The sequence below is a fragment of the Pistacia vera genome, unplaced genomic scaffold, assembly GCF_008641045.1.
Source record: "Pistacia vera cultivar Batoury unplaced genomic scaffold, PisVer_v2 Contig155, whole genome shotgun sequence".
Taxonomy (NCBI): Eukaryota; Viridiplantae; Streptophyta; class Magnoliopsida; order Sapindales; family Anacardiaceae; genus Pistacia; species Pistacia vera.
In genome coordinates, this window is record NW_022195630.1 from 1,688,270 (window position 1) to 1,705,754 (window position 17,485).

Below are 17,485 nucleotides of genomic sequence, written 5' to 3' on the forward strand. Positions count from 1 at the left end.
ATCTTTTGTTTCTTTTCAAGTAAACCCTCTTAAACAAATTAATTAAATTTCATTTAATATAATTAATATCCGACAGTTTTAGAATTATTTTTGAATCATAAATAAAAAACGATATATAAATATGAAAAGAATTTTTATCTTGTTTATATTTATTATCATTTAATTCATATTTAATAATTATTACTAGATGAATAAAATCATTTTAATAAACGTTTATTAGTTAACGATTTTCACTGTCATATGCATTACGTATCATGTTACATTCTTCCAAATCAATTAATTTAATATTTATTTACATCGATTCAACCCAATTTGCACCTCGATCCACAATATGAATCATTTTGTTTTTGCTAACCAGTTTTGATTGGGATTTGTTTCACATAACATAACTCCATAAGATAGTGAAATTTTCAATAATTTTAGAGGGGGGTTTTTGATGCTTTCCAAAAAACTCAGATGTATTTGATATTTATATAATCCTGCAAGGATCTAAGAAAAATAGACCCTTTGGATGTGATAAAGCATTCTTAGATCCCACATCGAAGAGTGGTGAGCATCTTAAAGAACATATAAAAGGCTGAAGAAGTGGAAAGCATCGCCGAGCTTGGTAACGTGAGCTTGTGACCCAAGAGGGGGCTTTAAGATGGTGGAACATTGGCTCAATCACTTGAGTCGGGATCAGGCTGGCTAAGAGTTGGCTAGCCCAATCCAAGCCAGGAGATGAGCCACGGGTCTCTAGCGAAGGCCAGAGTCTCATGGTTACTAGAGTGGAGGGCACCGCGTGAGGCTGGCTTCACAGAGCAGCGAACACCTCCCGCTCTTGGCAGTGGAAGGATCACTGGCCGGTGCCACCTGGACTCACCATGGCCCAATGGGTTGACCCAACTGGACCATCATCTTTTTACATGAAATTTCATTATATTTTTGCACTGTATTTTCAATTTTTCTTCTTAAATTATCATATTTCCCCCCAAAAAAAAAAATTATATTTCTGGTATATATTAATTTTCACTTCTTCGAAAATTTATATAAACCTTTTTTTCTTTGTAACATCGTACAATAATCTTTTATCAAAATTCAAAGTCATATAAGTCATTTTACCTTGTTCGATAATCTTCTCTCAAAAATTATACACGAGATTTTCAGCTCACATAATCATTATAAGAGGATTATTTTCATGATTTTCTTTGATTTCGTCCACAATCTTTCAATACGAAAAATTGATCTATCACACAATCAATTTCTTTTAACCTTTATTCTTTGAAAATCAAAAAGATAGTTTTTAAGTTTGAATTCCTTCGTTTCCAATATGGTTCTTCTACATTATTATTATTATTATTATTATTATTATTATTGTTATAGTCAATATTTAAAAGTAAATAATTCAAAATAACGCATTAAATCAACACATTAAATTACAAGTTGTTACTTATCACTTATTGGTAATAGACGAATAATTCATGAAAACTTAATAAAACAAATAGAACAAATTCTAACCAATCGATTTAGTCGTATCAAATCAAAATATACATTTTACTATAGAACTTTTGAACCAAATCGAACCATTCTCATTGTTTACTAAAAATAGAACGGAAACAAAAATTATATAGATTTAATATGTTAAAACCTAAAAGCTATATCATTAAGATTTGTTATGCATATTTGACTAATCTTGATTTGGTTTAAGCATACTTAAATCTAGTTTAATTAATGAAAACTGAACCAAATGGGTTTTCAATTTTACTTTTAAAAATAAAAAATTAAACCAAACTAAACAGGGTCCAATTGAACTATGCACACTTTTAAACTAAAATAAAAATGAAATATTACACTTACAATCTAATTTTACAATTTTTTTCTCATAACATTAAAGTGACAATTCACAATTGATCAACTAGTAATAGGTCATATCACCTAATTACAACCTGATCAATTACAGATTATAACATTGGAGTTGTTTCAGAAAATTTTTAAGTCAGACCTCGACCCAAAATGCATAGTATTTTATTTTTTATAATTTTTTAAAGTTTTAATCTTTGAAAAATCATTAAAAATAATCCGCTCGACCGAATCACCCCATTCTCGTTGCGTTCCGTTCTTTGCATTTTTCTCCATCACCATGCAAAAAATTAGATCAAAACGACAACCTTCGATAAAATCGTCTCTTGATGTGTCGAACACCCCTGCCGTACGCAAAAGCAAGATTGTCGCTGTACAGCAAAAGCATACACCCTAACTTTATACACTATAATTCAATGAAGAATTTTAGAAATATAAAGCAACCGACTCCGACCCAAAATGCATAATCTTTATTGAAATGGAAGTATATATCTAATCAAATAAAAAACGTTATGGCCCACTATATGCCAGGTAAGTGTGCCAGCTAAGCCGATTGCAAAAAGTTTACTCTATACTCAACAACACCGAATCCTTCTCTCCAAATAAAAACGAATCTGCTTTCTCGCCTTTACTTCTCTCGAATCCAATTAATCAAATCAAAAAACAAGCACAAATTCAAAGCGAAGGCACCGTACGAAACTGTAAAATTCGCCACCGGAGAGAGAGAAATGAAGATCACGGCGTTGCTGGTGTTGAAATGCGTCCCTGAGGGAGCCGATCCGGTATTCATAGCGACCGCATCTGACGTCAGCCATTTCGGCTACTTTCAACGCTCCAGCGTCAAGGAGTTCATCCTCTTCGTCGGTCGCACCGTCGCCAAACGCACTCCGCCGTCGCAACGTCAGTCGGTTCAACACGAAGGTCCGATTTCATCTTTTTCTGTTTTAATTGATAATTGCATCGCTTTCTGTCGATTGGCGTTTCAGCTCGAATCGCGTCATTTTGAGTTTGTTTTTTATGATGTATCTATTCGGTGCATAATAAGACAAAAATTATAGTTTGTGATTTCTTGAATTACGCTTTATTGAGTTATATTTTTCTGCAATTGGACGCCATTTTAGAATAAGTAAATATGTAATTTTTGTAAGTTTAAAGCTATCTGGGATTCTTTTTTGATCTATTGTTTTGAATTACACACTTATTGAAGCAAGTATAATTTTGATCCTTTAGAATTAGGCTCTGTAATTGAACGCCATTTTAGGGAATTCTTTTATGACCTATTGTTTTGAATTACTCACTTTAAGATATACTGAAACAAGTGAATTTTTTATCCTTAAGATTATGCTGTTTTGAATTGCATTTAAGAGTAAAATTTTTTTATTTGATGGAGTTGCAAATGAGTTTAACATTTTTCTTTGTTTTTGTACAAGTAAATTTTGTAATTGTTTTGAGCCCTGGTTTAAGGTTAAAGATTTCTTAACTATCTCAAACTATTTTGTGAAACAACATATTATTGTTTCTTTGCGTAACGGTATTCTTTGTTTTTGAATAACAAATTTGTAATTTTTGTCAGCTCAAAATTTTCAGGATTTATGATTTCTCAGTTATCTTAAATTCCTTATGATATATTGAATTATGGTTTATGATGCATTGAAACAAGAAAATTTGTTCTGTTTTGTATTTGGAGACATGTTAGCATTTTCCCCTTTTTCTATTTTTATCATTTTGAGCTTCGTTTATGATTTGTCAATTATGTTGAATCTGTGTTATCTGTGCAAAGCTGATAGTCTGAGAAGAAGTAAATGAATAAATTTACTGTGTGTTTGGCTTTTTGGGTTAATTTGCTGGATGTTGATTGATTGTGTAGAGTACAAGGTGCATGCTTATAATAAAAATGGGCTATGCGCGGTAGGATTTATGGATGATCACTATCCAGTTCGGAGTGCATTTTCAGTTCTGAATCAGGTATAGTATACTGAACCTGTATCAATTTTAATATTGTTTGGGTTTTATGGTGAATGATTCTTTTGAAGTGTTTTCTCTAAAAGTGCTTTCTACAAACTTTCCTGATATATAAGATGCTCTCCATATGTTTTACTGTTTCTAAAATCATTTTAATCTTCATCTTATTATATGTGATAAAACTTGTGGTATTATAAATTTATTATATGTTATAAGACGTAAAGGAAATGAAACTATCGAAGTTTGTTGATAAGTAACAAAGGAAAAAAAATTAGTTGGAATATTTTTGTTATGAGGGTTATTTATTTATCTATTTTATTTGTTGATTTGGAGAGTTCTCACTATTGTGTTTCACGTTTAGATCTTAAATATCTTGCATGTTCAGTGAGCTAACAGCTGGTGAAACTATCTCACTTAGAGTTTGAAGTGCGAGAATGAGAAAGTTGCTTGGTGAATGTAATTTTATATGAGTTGAGATATGTTTCATGTTAGATTTTGTGATTAGTCTTTTGTGGTGATGAAACCATTTGTGGATACTTGATGTCATCTTGGTTTTCTTGGTTGTTGATAAATTGAAGGTGTCTGGCAGGTGGTAGAAGAGTATCAGAAAAATTTTGGTGATTCATGGAAGACTGTACAGGCCGACAGCTCTCAACCATGGCCCTATCTGAATGAAGCTTTGACCAAATTTCAGGTATTTCTGATTTCTTTGTCACTCTTGACCATAGTTGGAATTTATGATTTAGATCTCATCATCCTGTGCTTACATTGACTCTGATTTACCACATTTCAGGACCCTGCAGAGGCTGATAAGTTGTTGAAAATTCAAAGGGAATTGGATGAAACCAAGATTATCCTTGTGAGTGTTGTGCTATTGCTGCACTGGTTTATGTATTGCCTCTAAGTAATTTTATGTTTTACCGCTGTTTCTAGAAGTATTTCATTTGTGTATATTAAAGATCAAACTCTTTCTTTTGAATATGCCTTCGTTCCTCAATTGATTCAAATGTTGCTACACAACCTTCAATTTGCATTTTCCATTTGATAGGCTATTCCTATTCTTAATGTTTCTGTATGAGCTACATCAGAAATTGGGTCTTTAATTAACCTGTAACTTTGCTCGTCTGAAAAGTAGGCTGGGTTTATAATCATTTTTGTTGACATTTTTTATCTTTTTTAAGTGCACCTAGTTATTGATGTGCTCCAGCTGAACAAAAGTCTTGCCCTCCTGATACAGCTTCAACTCGAAGCTGTATCAGATAAGATGATGTAGATAGTTTGCTTATACTTCATACACGAGGCAAGTGATGGAGTTTCTGAATCTTAATAAAATTACATTTGGGATACTAGATATGCTATATGCTTTTAGTTTCTAGTTTCTCATGACATACATTATACATGAATTTCTTATTTTAATTTTTGTAGGGTCAGGCTTTGGGTTAATAAGTTTATGCTTTGTATCTGTTAACTCGTCTGTTTATCAGATTGGCTTCTCTTTCTTTAAGTATTAAGCAGTTTATTCTCTGTTTCAGCATAAAACTATCGATAGTGTGCTTGCACGGGGTGAGAAGCTGGACAGTTTAGTTGAAAAGAGTTCAGATCTTAGTGCAGCATCGCAGGTAATCCAACAATAACTTCATGTTGCCTTTACTCATTTATCAGTGAACTACTGAAACAGTGAACTACTGAAACAGTGAACATATATGTAGGTTCATATGTGCATAGTCTTTCATGTTAGGGCCCCGATTTGCATGGTGCTTATTCTGGTCTTCCTTGTCATTGGTTTTTGTTGTTTGGTAGCTTAGTTTCCGGTAGACCAATATAATTCAAAGGCTTTATGAATTTTTTGAGAGTTTATTTGATGACATCCATGTCAATATCTCATCAGGAGATCGTCGACACAGGGAGTAATTTACGTAATTTTGAGAAGGAATTTATCTTGTGGCTAATGCTAGAACTTTATGGTTGTTGAAACAGATGTTCTACAAGCAGGCGAAGAAAACAAATCAATGTTGTAGCATACTGTAAGGGCATCGAGGCAAGGCACGTTTATCCTGTAATGGCCATATTCACTTGTTATACTTGTTGAAGGTGATGGATGACAAAAAGGGTGATTATAATATATGTTTATATCATTTATCAATTGTTTGCTTGGAAGATTTGTGGTCTTTCATCTTCTGGGTGTTTGTGTTCTTGATGATCAGAAAAAGAAGAAAACAAAGGTTATCGCCAAAAATCTTTTATATTTTAGTACTTATACACTTCTCGTTCTCAAATGTAGCTTGTGTATGTGATTCTCTTTAATTAAAATATACAAAATGTCATTAATATCACCATATAAATATTTTTATATAATATTATAATAAATCAAAATTACATAATTTATAAATATTAATATTAAATATTAAAAAAAATTCGTAGTTCAAGCCACAAAGCACACAAGCCGCCCATGTCTAGGCCACGAGAGGCTATATGTAGGTCGTGCCGTGGACATTTAGATTGGCAGGCCACATGGCACGACAAGACATGAATTTTTGTGGGCCTTAGCACGGCAAAATAGTTGAATTTTTAGACACGGCATGCCCACCACAGTCTAAGTAAAACCACTATTTTCCACTATCACATCTAAGTCCATAAACTTTCATTTTTAACAATTTACCCCTCTAATTTTAACAGAATAAACTGAAATTGAAATCTTGCACTTCTATTCAACATTTCCCTTCAAACTGAACTCTCTTGGTGACTTGAAACACCACTAAACAACATAGATGTTGACTTATTAGAGCCAACTTGATTCATGAAAGTGAGATTTACTAATATCTTGTGAGTTTGTCAATCCATTTCCTGGTCATTGGCCAGCTGTTTCCCTTTTTATACAAAAATTACGAAATGCTATAATTCTTTATTCTTTCATCTTAAGCCATCTCATAACAAATCCATAATAATTATGGGGTTCTTTATGTTTCTTCTCATTGATACGCTTACTTCTTTGGCTTTCATTATTTCATTTTACAATTGTTTCACTTTACTTCTTTTTGTGCAGGCATGCGTCATATGATGAGCGTTCTTCCGTTTTTGCAGTTCAAGCAAAGCCTAGTTATCGATAGGTCGACTTCTTTTGATCCTTCTGCTTATCCCAAGGTTTCATCCTAGAAGGCCGAAGACTGCTGCTTAGGGGACAACGTCACCTATAGGAGGTTCCTGGTCATTTAATCGGGCTTAATCTCATAAGTAGCTGCCTCTATGTATCTATCAACTCCAGAGCAGTCTCTTCCACCTTGTCCATCTGGAATGGCTTGCCTGGCTGATAAGGACTTCTATGGCACCACAGTCCCATCCGAAATTATGAACTTTTCCAGTTATCATTTTGAACCTGTCGAGTTCAGGCTTTTCTGGTCATATCCATCAGAGTTCTGTACTCTTCATATATCAAAATGAGAGAACTGATCTTGTACCGGTGAGTTTACGGTTACTAGTTGCGAACTGATCTCAAATCTCCTCACAGCTATTATTTTCTCGAGCAGCAAATTTGAGAGATTCCAACATCCATTGCAAATTTAAGCGGGCTTAGTTTTCTTGTTTTTTCGAACAATAATCTCAAAGGCCCCATCCCGCCATTCATGGAAAAACAAACAGCACTGGATAATTGATCTTCTTATAACAAGCTCTCAACAGATACCTCAGCAACTACAAGATCTCACATTCCTTTCGCACTTCAATGTCTCATAACCATCTCACAAGACCCATACCAAAAGGAAAGAAAATTTGATACGTTCGTGAATGTTCTTTGATGGGAACCCTGGATTTTGTGGAAAGCAGATAGCAAAAAAATTCAAAATTTTAACCCCTCAAAGAAAGAGAAGATCTTGCAGGCTCCAAGTTTCCATTCGAATTTGGGTAGAATATTCTTATAGGATGCAACTGGCTAATATAGGAGTGCTCTGACAGCTTATGCAAGACAGTATCGTTTATGAAGATTTTGACAGGAAACCCTGCAAAGTCAGGAGAAACAGTGTTCACAGAAACATAATAATAATGACTTCGTTTCTTTCTCTCGAGTTAATTAATGTAAAATGCAGCTTTAAGCATCATGTAATTGGCTTAAGCATTTTGGTTTTGAATATGATTTTGAGTGTGAAGTTATAAATTTGACTTATCAGAATCCTAGCTTCATTTTACACCAAATGGGAAAGTCTCACTTTCATATGTTATAAACCAAACAGAACAAAATATACGGAATATGAATATAAATCTAAACAAACTGCATGTTATCAATCCTCTATTGGATAAATCTGACACAATCCTTGGGAGGCTGTGCCACAATATTTAGATCACAAGCCTTCAAATCACCTCTAACGCCCATATTTCTGCACAATATTTACACAATCAGCCAATTAAACAACATTTTTAATATCACATGAAGACAAACATAGCAACATTGCTGCCACTATGAAATCCAATGTTGGCAACATTGGTTTTGTCACTTGAACTTGGTGCAAGAACAGGAGGAGCACCAGTAGGACTAGACCAAAGTCGAACTCAGTATCATCTGGAGTGGGCCATTGGCCACGGAGTAGCGGTGGATCAACAATATCTGCTATACTCGGATGGGTTTGGGGCGCTTGCCGGCGGCTGTACTGGTTCAGGTATTATACTAAGCATATCCCCAGGTGTAGGGTAAAATTGTATAAGGCAGATCAGCATTGAGTCAGAACATGGGCTTCCTGCAATTTTTAAAAGTAAGTATACTGAACTAAATATTTTCTTCTTGGGTTGCAAGTATCATCATTTTATTCAAAAGTTTTACGCTTACTCGATATTTGGAGGCAGTAGCAGGAAACTCAGTTACAACCCGTCTACGCCCATTCCTCCTATATAGTTGCAAGTTCTATGACAGGATCTGCGAAGTAATCGAACGCAAGTGAAATGAACTCTTTTTTGAACTGAGACTATCTGATATTTGCACTATGCTTTCCTTTAAAACATTCGTAAATGTTACAGTAAACCGTCTCTAACTGATGAGACTATTCGGACAATAACTGCGTCAGCATACTTCTTGGTTTCCTCCACCGAATCTTTTGGACATCGCTTACTTCGTTCTTGAGGTGCAAGACTCTCTTATAAGCACGGACACCGGAAAACTTTGACCACAACTGTCATCAGATGAGATAACACCTAGCTGAGTGGATTGCTTGTCAAATGTGGCATTACTAAGGCTTTGGTGACAACATCTACTATGCCAAGACCCTTCTTTGATGCTAGAAAGCAGCATTCTGAGCAAGGAGGTTATGAATTAGAGAAGTGCTAATTAATAAGTGAGAATTTGTTAAGAAAAATGATGGTTACCTCTATGTTGATCTGAACTCCAGTAACTGCCTTGTCTTTGCAGCTCCAGGAATTCATCAATGGTCACAAATTTTCCTGGTTCTAGCTTGAGGGTTTCTTTGGAAGGTATCAGTTTCAGTTGCAAAAGGGCTTTCCATTTCAGCTGAGCAGTAAAAGTTTGACAAGTGAGGATGCTAGCTGAAGATTAGCAGGTAACAAAAAAAAAAAAAAAAAAAATTACGCTTCAATGATTGATCTCGCTCCACTTAGATCGAACGAAAAGATTCCCTTGTTTTGTTGAATTGCAGGAATACTGGGACTCGAGACATGAAAGAGGTCATCACGGTTGTTTTTCCCATGAGGTTCTGGTGAATCCAAGCAGAAGGCAACTCATCTTTTGACATTTGAACTGAGCAGTCGATTATGTCAGTTCCGTCATCGATCGCTTGTGATATGCCAAATCAGTACTGCCAGGATAAACACACTTGCCCCATTGTGAGATATATCAAAGGTTTCCCTGGAAAAGTAGAATTTTACATTAACATTACAGTGCAACTTATTCATCTTGTGCTTCTAAAATTTGTGTATAAGATTGTATCTTCCTCTACAGGTTTGGTGACATTGTTTAGTGCAAGCATGCTGCTCAAAGAAAATAGTTGGGATGTTAGTTCAGCGCATTCTCTAGCACAACTTATCAGATAACTGTTAAAAGACAAAATCTTGGCCAAATTTCTTAAGAAATTGCAAACTATGCTTCTGATGCTGTGAGGAGGAAATCGGTGATAAATCCGTCAACGCAAACTGCGAGTTATCAACAAATTTCAAGTACTCATTGATGATCATGCTGTAATTGTAGCTTAGTTGAACATCTTTTTCAAAATCAGAAGCATATACTTCTAGTCCTTCTTATGTCATCAGTCACAAGAGCAGTTGCAGGATCCAGATATCCTGTTTTATATTAATAGGAATATGTAATTTTTCGGGACAAACATGGCGGAAGCAAAAGATTTGATAGCAGTAAGATTCTTCAAGATTTCACTGTATTTTGATTGTTTGGTTGTTCAACTTCATTCGGGTTGAGGAACACGAAACGAGCTTTGTCCTTGCCTTGTTCACCTTCCCACAATGGCCTCAAAAACCATCTCAGGAGATGTAAGTAATTTATGCCTCCAACTCTGACAGACTTCTGAATAGCCTTCCACACTGAGGTTGTGTTGAGAATAGAATGTGTCATACTGCAAAAGGGACAATTAGCAGAGAGAAGGAAAAGAAACAAAAAATTATCTGAAACAAGAGGTTAAAGAGGAAGAAAGAGAAATACCTGAACATTTAACCAAAACTGAGGGGTTTAGTTCCCAATACATCTTCAACAGTAGTATTGGAAATTCTCCATCAAATACGGATGGTCTGGAGTAACATCTGAGTCACTGCAAGACAAACACTAGTAAATCAAATAAAACCGATCAGAACCAAATCAATGCATCCTCGTGGCATCGGTGTTTTAAGGTCCCCAGACCTGCCCATGTATTGCACCATAGCTATCAGATTAGCTTTTGGTATGGCTATGTCTATGTTACATTTTTATAAGAATGTGTTTCTTAACGATGGGTCTCGTTTACTACATCAATTCATTCTAAAAGGAAAACTTCAGTAAAATTTCCTGCATCGGAAACTGTTTTGTCTTTTAGTCTAATAAACAGAGCTGGAATTAAAAAAGCCAAAACAAAAAGCCAAACATCTGCACCTGATTTTTTTTGAAAACTACATATATAGACTTACATGATACATTGTTAAAAAGCTGATCACTCTATAATCCAAAGCAAACCACCCTTTAATATCCTGTCCATTAACCTTGTAAGTTGTCCTTCCATTGGGGTAAATCATGCCAATATTTGTTGAATTATCAACTGGATATCTGTCATGCAAATTCCAACACCATCCTTTGTCAATTGCAGATTGCACAACACACGCTACCTGGACAGACTCATCGGAGGCTTCACCAACTATCGCAGCACTACTCGATTCCGGAAGAACCCCCGAGAACCCTCCTCGACTACCACCAGAGGCTCAGCTCCTGCAAACAATTCAAGAACCAACTGTTTGTTAACAATTTGTTTTCAGAAACAAATTGTATTGATTTTAGTTCCAAACCAAGTACCATTTAGAGTCTGCCATTTCTTTGCAGGCTCAGCAGCTTTCACTGCCTCAGGGTTTCTCTTCCTAGATTTTCATTGACAGCTTTTGTATTGATCAACAAGAAAATGAAAAACAAACACCTTATCATCATCTTCAAATCCTGTTACAAATTAGAGTAAACGAGCCGCGAGAGTTAACTCGTATTCACAGGCTCAATAGTGTATCAAAGAAAGAAAGAAAAAAATCTGATAAAAGTGAGTCGAACCCAGATGGACTTACATGAACCTTAACAACAGAGGTGAAGAAAAGCGACATTGAGTTGAAGTTTCAGTGAGGAATTTTCCTCGGAAAGTGAAGGAAGAGAAGGAAAATGACAGGAGAAGTAATTAGTTATGAAGTTTAATTCACACTAACAGCTCTCTCTAATAACTCTACCAAATCTTTCACTATTAATAGCATGATTAAGAGATGGAGCGGTTTCTTGGTTGAGATCTTGTTCCCTTGTTTGCTATTCTGGCTCCTTCCTGTGGCGCGGGAGAGTGACAGCTCTAAACTTAAACGGCTTTTAACTGATTTTTTGATAGAAACTGACACTTCAATTTATTCATTCAATGTGTTATCTTTTGTTTCTTTTAAGTAAACCCTCTTAAACAATTAATTAAATTTCATTTATATAATTAATATCCGACAGTTTTAGAATTATTTTGAATCATAGATAAAAAACAATATAAAATAGAAAGAATTTTTATCTTGTTTATATTTATTATCATTTAATTCATATTTATAATTATTACTAGATGAATAAAACATTAATAAACGTTTATTAGTTACGATTTTCACTGTCATATGCATTACGTATCAGTTTACATTCTTCCAATCAATTAATTTAATATTTATTTACATCGATTCAACCCAATTTGCACCTCGATCCACAATATGAATCATTTTGTTTTTGCTAACCAGTTTTGATTGGGATTTGTTTCACATAACATAACTCCATAAGATAGTGAAATTTTCAATAATTTTAGAGGGGGGTTTTTGATGCTTTCCAAAAACTCAGATTTTTTATATTTAATAATCCTGCAAGGATCTAAGAAAAATAGACCCTTTGGATGTGATAAAGCATTCTGTGATCCCACATCGAAGAGGGTGAGCATCTTAAAAATATATAAAAGGCTGAAGAATTGGACAGCATCGCCGAGCTTGGAAACGTGACTTGTGACCCAAGGGGGCTTTGAGATGGGAACTGGCTCAATCACTTGAGTCGGGACCAGCTGGCTAAGAGTTGGCTACCCAATCCAAGCCAGGAGTGAGCCACGGGTCTCTGCGAAGGCCAGAGTCCATGGTTACTAGAGTGGAGGGCACCGCGTGAGGCTGGCTTCACAGAGCAGCGAACACCTCCCGCTTTTGCAGTGGAAGGATCACTGGCCGGTGCCACCTGGACTCACCATGGCCCATGGGTTGACCCAACTGGACCATCATCTTTTTACATGAAATTTCATTATATTTTTGCACTGTATTTTCAATTTTTCTCTTAAATTATCATATTTCCCCCCAAAAAAAAAAATTATATTTCTGGTATATATTAATTTTCACTTCTTCGAAAATTTATATAACCTTTTTTCTTTGTAACATCGTACAATAATCTTTTATCAAAATTCAAAGTCAATAAGTATTTTACCTGGTTCGATAATCTTCTCTCAAAAATTATACACGAGATTTCACTACAAATCATTATAAAGGTTATTTTCATGATTTTCTTTGATTTCGTCCACAATCTTTCAATAGAAAAATTGATCTATCACCAATCAATTTCTTTTAACCTTTATTCTTTGAAAATCAAAAAGATAGTTTTTAAGTTTGAATTCCTTCTTTCCAATTGGTTCTTCTACATTATTATTATATATTATATATATTTATAGTCATATTTAAGTAATAATTCAAAATAACGCATTAAATCAACACATTAAAGTACAAGTTGTTACTTATCACTTATTGGTAAAGACGAATAATTCATAAAACTTAATAAAACAAATAGAACAAATTCTAACCAATCGTTTAGATTGGTTTTAAGAGGATGTATCAAATCAAAATATACATTTTACTATAGAACTTTTGAACCAAATCGAACCATTCTCATTGTTTCTAAAAATAAATGAAAAAAAAAATATATAGATTTAAATTTAAAACCTAAAGGCTATATCATTAAATTTATTATGCATATTTGATAATCTTGATTTGGTTTAAGTATACTTAAATCTAGTTTAATTAATGAAAACCGAACCAAATGGGTTTTCAATTTTACATTTAAAAATAAAAAATAAAAAATAAATCGGATTAAACTATCATACGTCAAACTAAATGGAAAATGACATATTACACTTACAATCCAATTTTATAAAATTTTTTCTCACAAACTCAACGTAATTTTATTATCAACTAATATAAGTCATTTCTGTCCAATTACGACTTACCAATATGAATTATGACTAAGTTCTCTTAGAAATTTTAAGCAATATTTTTTTTAATGGAATATATCTAATCAAATAAAAAACGTAGGCCCACTATAGCCAGTAAGTGTGCCAGCTAAGCCGATTGCAAAAAGTTTCTCTATACTCAACAACACCGAATCCTTCTCTCCAGATAAAACGAATCTTCTCTCGACTTCTCGTCATTACTTTCTCTCGAATCCAATTATCAAATCAAAAAACAAGCGCAAATTCAAAGCGAAGGCACCTCGAAACTGTAAAATTCGCCACCGAGAGAGAGATGAGATCACGGCGTTGCTGGTGTTGAAATGCTCCCTGAGGAGCCGATCCGGTTTTCATAGCGACCGCATCTGACGTCAGCCATTTGGCTACTTTCAACGTCCCAGCGTCAAGGAGTTCATCCTCTTCGTCGGTCGCACCGTCGCCAAACGCACTCCGCCGTCGCAACGTCAGTCGGTTCAACACGAAGGTCCGATTTCATTTTTTTCTGTTTTAATGATAATTGCATCGCTTTCTGTCGATTGGCGTTTCAGCTCGAATCGCGTCTTTGATTTGTTTTTTATGATGTATCTATTCGTGCATAATAGACAAAATTATAGTTTTGATTTCTTGAATTACGCTTTTGAGTTATATTTTTCTGCAATTGAACGCCATTTTAGAATAAGTAAATATTTAATTTTTGTAAGTTTAAAGCTATCTGAATTCTTTTTTGATCTATTGTTTGAATTACACACTTATTGAAGCAAGTATATTTTGATCCTTTAGAATTAGGCTCTGTAATTGAACGCCATTTTAGGGAATTCTTTTATGACCTATTTTTTTGAATTACCACTTTAAGATATACTGAAACAAGTGATTTTTATCCTTAGATTATGCGTTTTGAATTGCATTTAAGAGTAAATTTTTTATTTGATGGAGTTGCAAATGAGTTTAACATTTTTCTTTGTTTTTGTACAAGTAAATTTTGTAATTGTTGAGCCCTGTTTAGGTTAAAGATTTCTTAACTTCTCAAACTTTTGTGAAACAACATATATTGTTTCTTTGCGTAAGGGTATTCTTTGTTTTTGAATAACAAATTTGTAATTTTTGGAGCTCAAAATTTTCAGGATTTATGATTTCTCAGTTATCTTAAATTCCTAATGATATATTGAATTATGGTTTATGATGCATTGAAACAAGAAATTTGTTCTGTTTTGTATTTGGAGACATGTTAGCATTTCCCCTTTTTCTATTTTTATCATTTTGAGCTTCGTTTATGATTTGTCAATTAGTTGAATCTGTGTTATCTCAAGTCTTGGGCTTGATGATCTTATTCATTACGTCGAGCTATGAAATCAATTGACAACTTAAAATGGTATCTATGTAGAAACATATTACAAAATAATAGTATTTCAAGTAACTGTCCTTAACAGTAGACAGAAACCCACAAAGCTTAAAACCCAGAAAATTGAAGACTGAAAAATTGAAGAAGGGAGCAGGTTCAGCGTATTGCATGGCTATCAAAAGCACGTCTAATCATTTTTTCGTTTTCTCCTTAATGAAAAAGCTAGAGTAGACAGTAGTAGAAATTTCAACGAAAATCATAATGGAGCACCAAAAGTACAATTCTCCGGGTTTAGTAAGTTTTGGTGTGCCCATCCCAGTCATTACGTTGAGCTGTCAATGGAAGGGAAGGAGAAAGGACGCAGCTTGATGTTTAACCAAATATAAGACAATATCACTATCATGCTGACTTTTGAGGGCCACAGGCCACTTGACTCAAACAAGTCTTTGGCCCTTTCTATACTGAAGCTGAAGTTATTTGCAGCAGGGCTGTTTTTACGATATTATTGGTAAACCGCCTATAAATTCATCTCCATTCTCCTACAATGCTTCAACACCAGATCTACATTATCTAATTTATTTACTTCCATTATGGGTTTATCCTCATGTTTCTTCTCATTTATACGCTTACTTCTTTGGCTCTCATTATTTCATCTTACACTCCTCGCTCATTTTACTTCTTCTATGAAGCCACTCTGCCATGATGATGAGCGTTCTTCCTTGTTACAGTTCAATGCAAGCCTAATTATCAATGAGTTTGCTTCTGGAAACCCTTCTGCTTATCCCAAGGTTGTATACTGGAAGGCTGATAAAGACTGCTGCTCATGGGATGGTGTCACCTGTAGTGAGGTTACTGGTCATTTGATCGAGCTTAACCTCACCAGTAGCTACCTCTACGGTTCCATCAACTCTAGCAGCAGTCTCTTCCACCTTGTCTATCTCGAACGGCTTATCCTTCGTGATAATGACTTCAATGGCTCCAAAATCCCGTCCGCAATCAAGAACCTTTCCAGGTTGTCATATCTTGACCTATCTGGTTCTAGTTTTTCTGGTCAAATGACATGGGAGGTCCTAGAGCTCTCAAATTTGGAGACCCTCGACTTAACGTCTAATTTTAACTTGAAGCTCCAAAAGCCAGGTCTAAGAAGCCTAGTTGAGAAGTTAACCCACCTCAAATTCCTAGCTCTTGATTATGTCAATATTTCTTCTCCGATACCTGATATCTTGGCAAATTTATCTTCATTGACTGACTTATCTCTCGAAATGTGCCAATTGCAAGGTAAATTCCCCACAAAGATATTCCAATTACCCAACCTTCGCAGTATCAGCGTGCGGTTCAATCCAGATCTCTCTGGCTCCTTGCCAAATTTTGAAAAGAACAGCCCCCTTGAAGATCTGAGAGTTGAGGGAACGAGATTTTTCGGTAAGATTCCATATTCAATAGGGAATCTTAAATCCTTACAGTTCCTGTATTTAGGTATTTGTAATTTTTCTGGATCGATTCCGCCTTCACTTGGAAATCTTACCAAGATCAAGCTTCTTCACTTACATCTAAATGAATTTTCAGGTGAGCTGCCACCTGCTATTGGAAATCTTTCTTCTTTAGAAGAACTAGACATTTCTTCAAACCGTTTTTCAAGCCAAGATTCTCGTTCATATTCATGGATGGCTAAGTATAGTAAACTTACTTTCTTAAGCCTTTCAAACACAAGTTTAGTTGGAGAATTTCCTTCTTGGCTTATGAGCCTAACAAATCTTACTAATTTATATATGGCCCAAAACGAATTATATGGTACAATCCCTTCTCAAATTAGTAACCTAACGAAACTCACTTTGCTTGCACTTCACGGAAATCAATTCCAAGGTCCATTTCCTAGCGCTCTCTTTGACCTCGAGAATCTTGAGTGGATTTACCTTGACTCAAATAATCTGAATGGCACACTGGATATGGACATGCTTTTTAATAAGCTCAGAAATTTACAACATTTAACTCTCTCTTCAAACAATTTTTCATTGATCACCGATGTCAATGGCCATACTAAAGTTCCGAAATTTAGGAATCTTGGATTGGGGTCCTGCAACCTTATTGAGTTCCCAAACTTCTTGCAGGATCAAGATCGATTGGAGTACCTAGACCTTTCCTCAAACAAGTTGGTTGGCCAAATACCTAGATGGTTTTTCAACTTAAGCGTTGATTCATTGCAAAACTTGGACCTTTCTGACAATCTTTTAACAGGTTTTGACTGACATTCTGTTTTCTTTTCTTGTTCTCCTCGAGTCTTTTTAGGCTTAAGGTCAAATAAGCTGCAAGAATATGCCATTGTTAATGTTAATTCTTAATCTTAGTTTCCAAGTTTGTATTTGTAACTTATAATTATAAATAATAAAAAGTGTTGAAATTCAATTAATAT

The 17,485-nt window shown here is 34.8% G+C and overlaps 2 protein-coding genes and 1 pseudogene across 3 annotated transcripts; 2 read left to right on the top strand and 1 right to left on the bottom strand.

Moving 5' to 3' along the window:
* The first annotated feature begins 2,459 nt into the window (after positions 1 to 2,459).
* On the top strand, positions 2,460 to 6,098 carry LOC116124688 (VAMP-like protein YKT61). The gene is made up of 6 exons (XM_031410429.1): positions 2,460 to 2,760; positions 3,707 to 3,804; positions 4,391 to 4,495; positions 4,595 to 4,660; positions 5,334 to 5,420; positions 5,779 to 6,098. The coding sequence occupies exons 1-6, from the start codon at positions 2,568 to 2,570 to the stop codon at positions 5,827 to 5,829; spliced, it is 600 nt and encodes a 199-aa protein (XP_031266289.1). The 5' UTR covers positions 2,460 to 2,567; the 3' UTR covers positions 5,830 to 6,098.
* Positions 6,099 to 7,641: 1,543 nt separating this feature from the next.
* LOC116124731 lies at positions 7,642 to 11,577 on the bottom strand (annotated as a pseudogene).
* Positions 11,578 to 15,611: 4,034 nt separating this feature from the next.
* LOC116124687 (receptor-like protein 7) lies at positions 15,612 to 17,464 on the top strand. 2 transcript variants are annotated; one of them, XM_031410427.1, is made up of 2 exons: positions 15,612 to 16,551; positions 16,642 to 17,464. In XM_031410427.1, exons 1-2 carry the CDS (start codon positions 15,666 to 15,668, stop codon positions 17,319 to 17,321), a joined length of 1,566 nt encoding a protein of 521 aa, XP_031266287.1. In that variant the 5' UTR covers positions 15,612 to 15,665; the 3' UTR covers positions 17,322 to 17,464. The 2 variants fall into 2 exon arrangements, with proteins under 2 accessions (XP_031266287.1, XP_031266288.1); XM_031410428.1 differs by having other exon boundaries at positions 15,612 to 16,497.
* Positions 17,465 to 17,485: the final 21 nt, after the last annotated feature.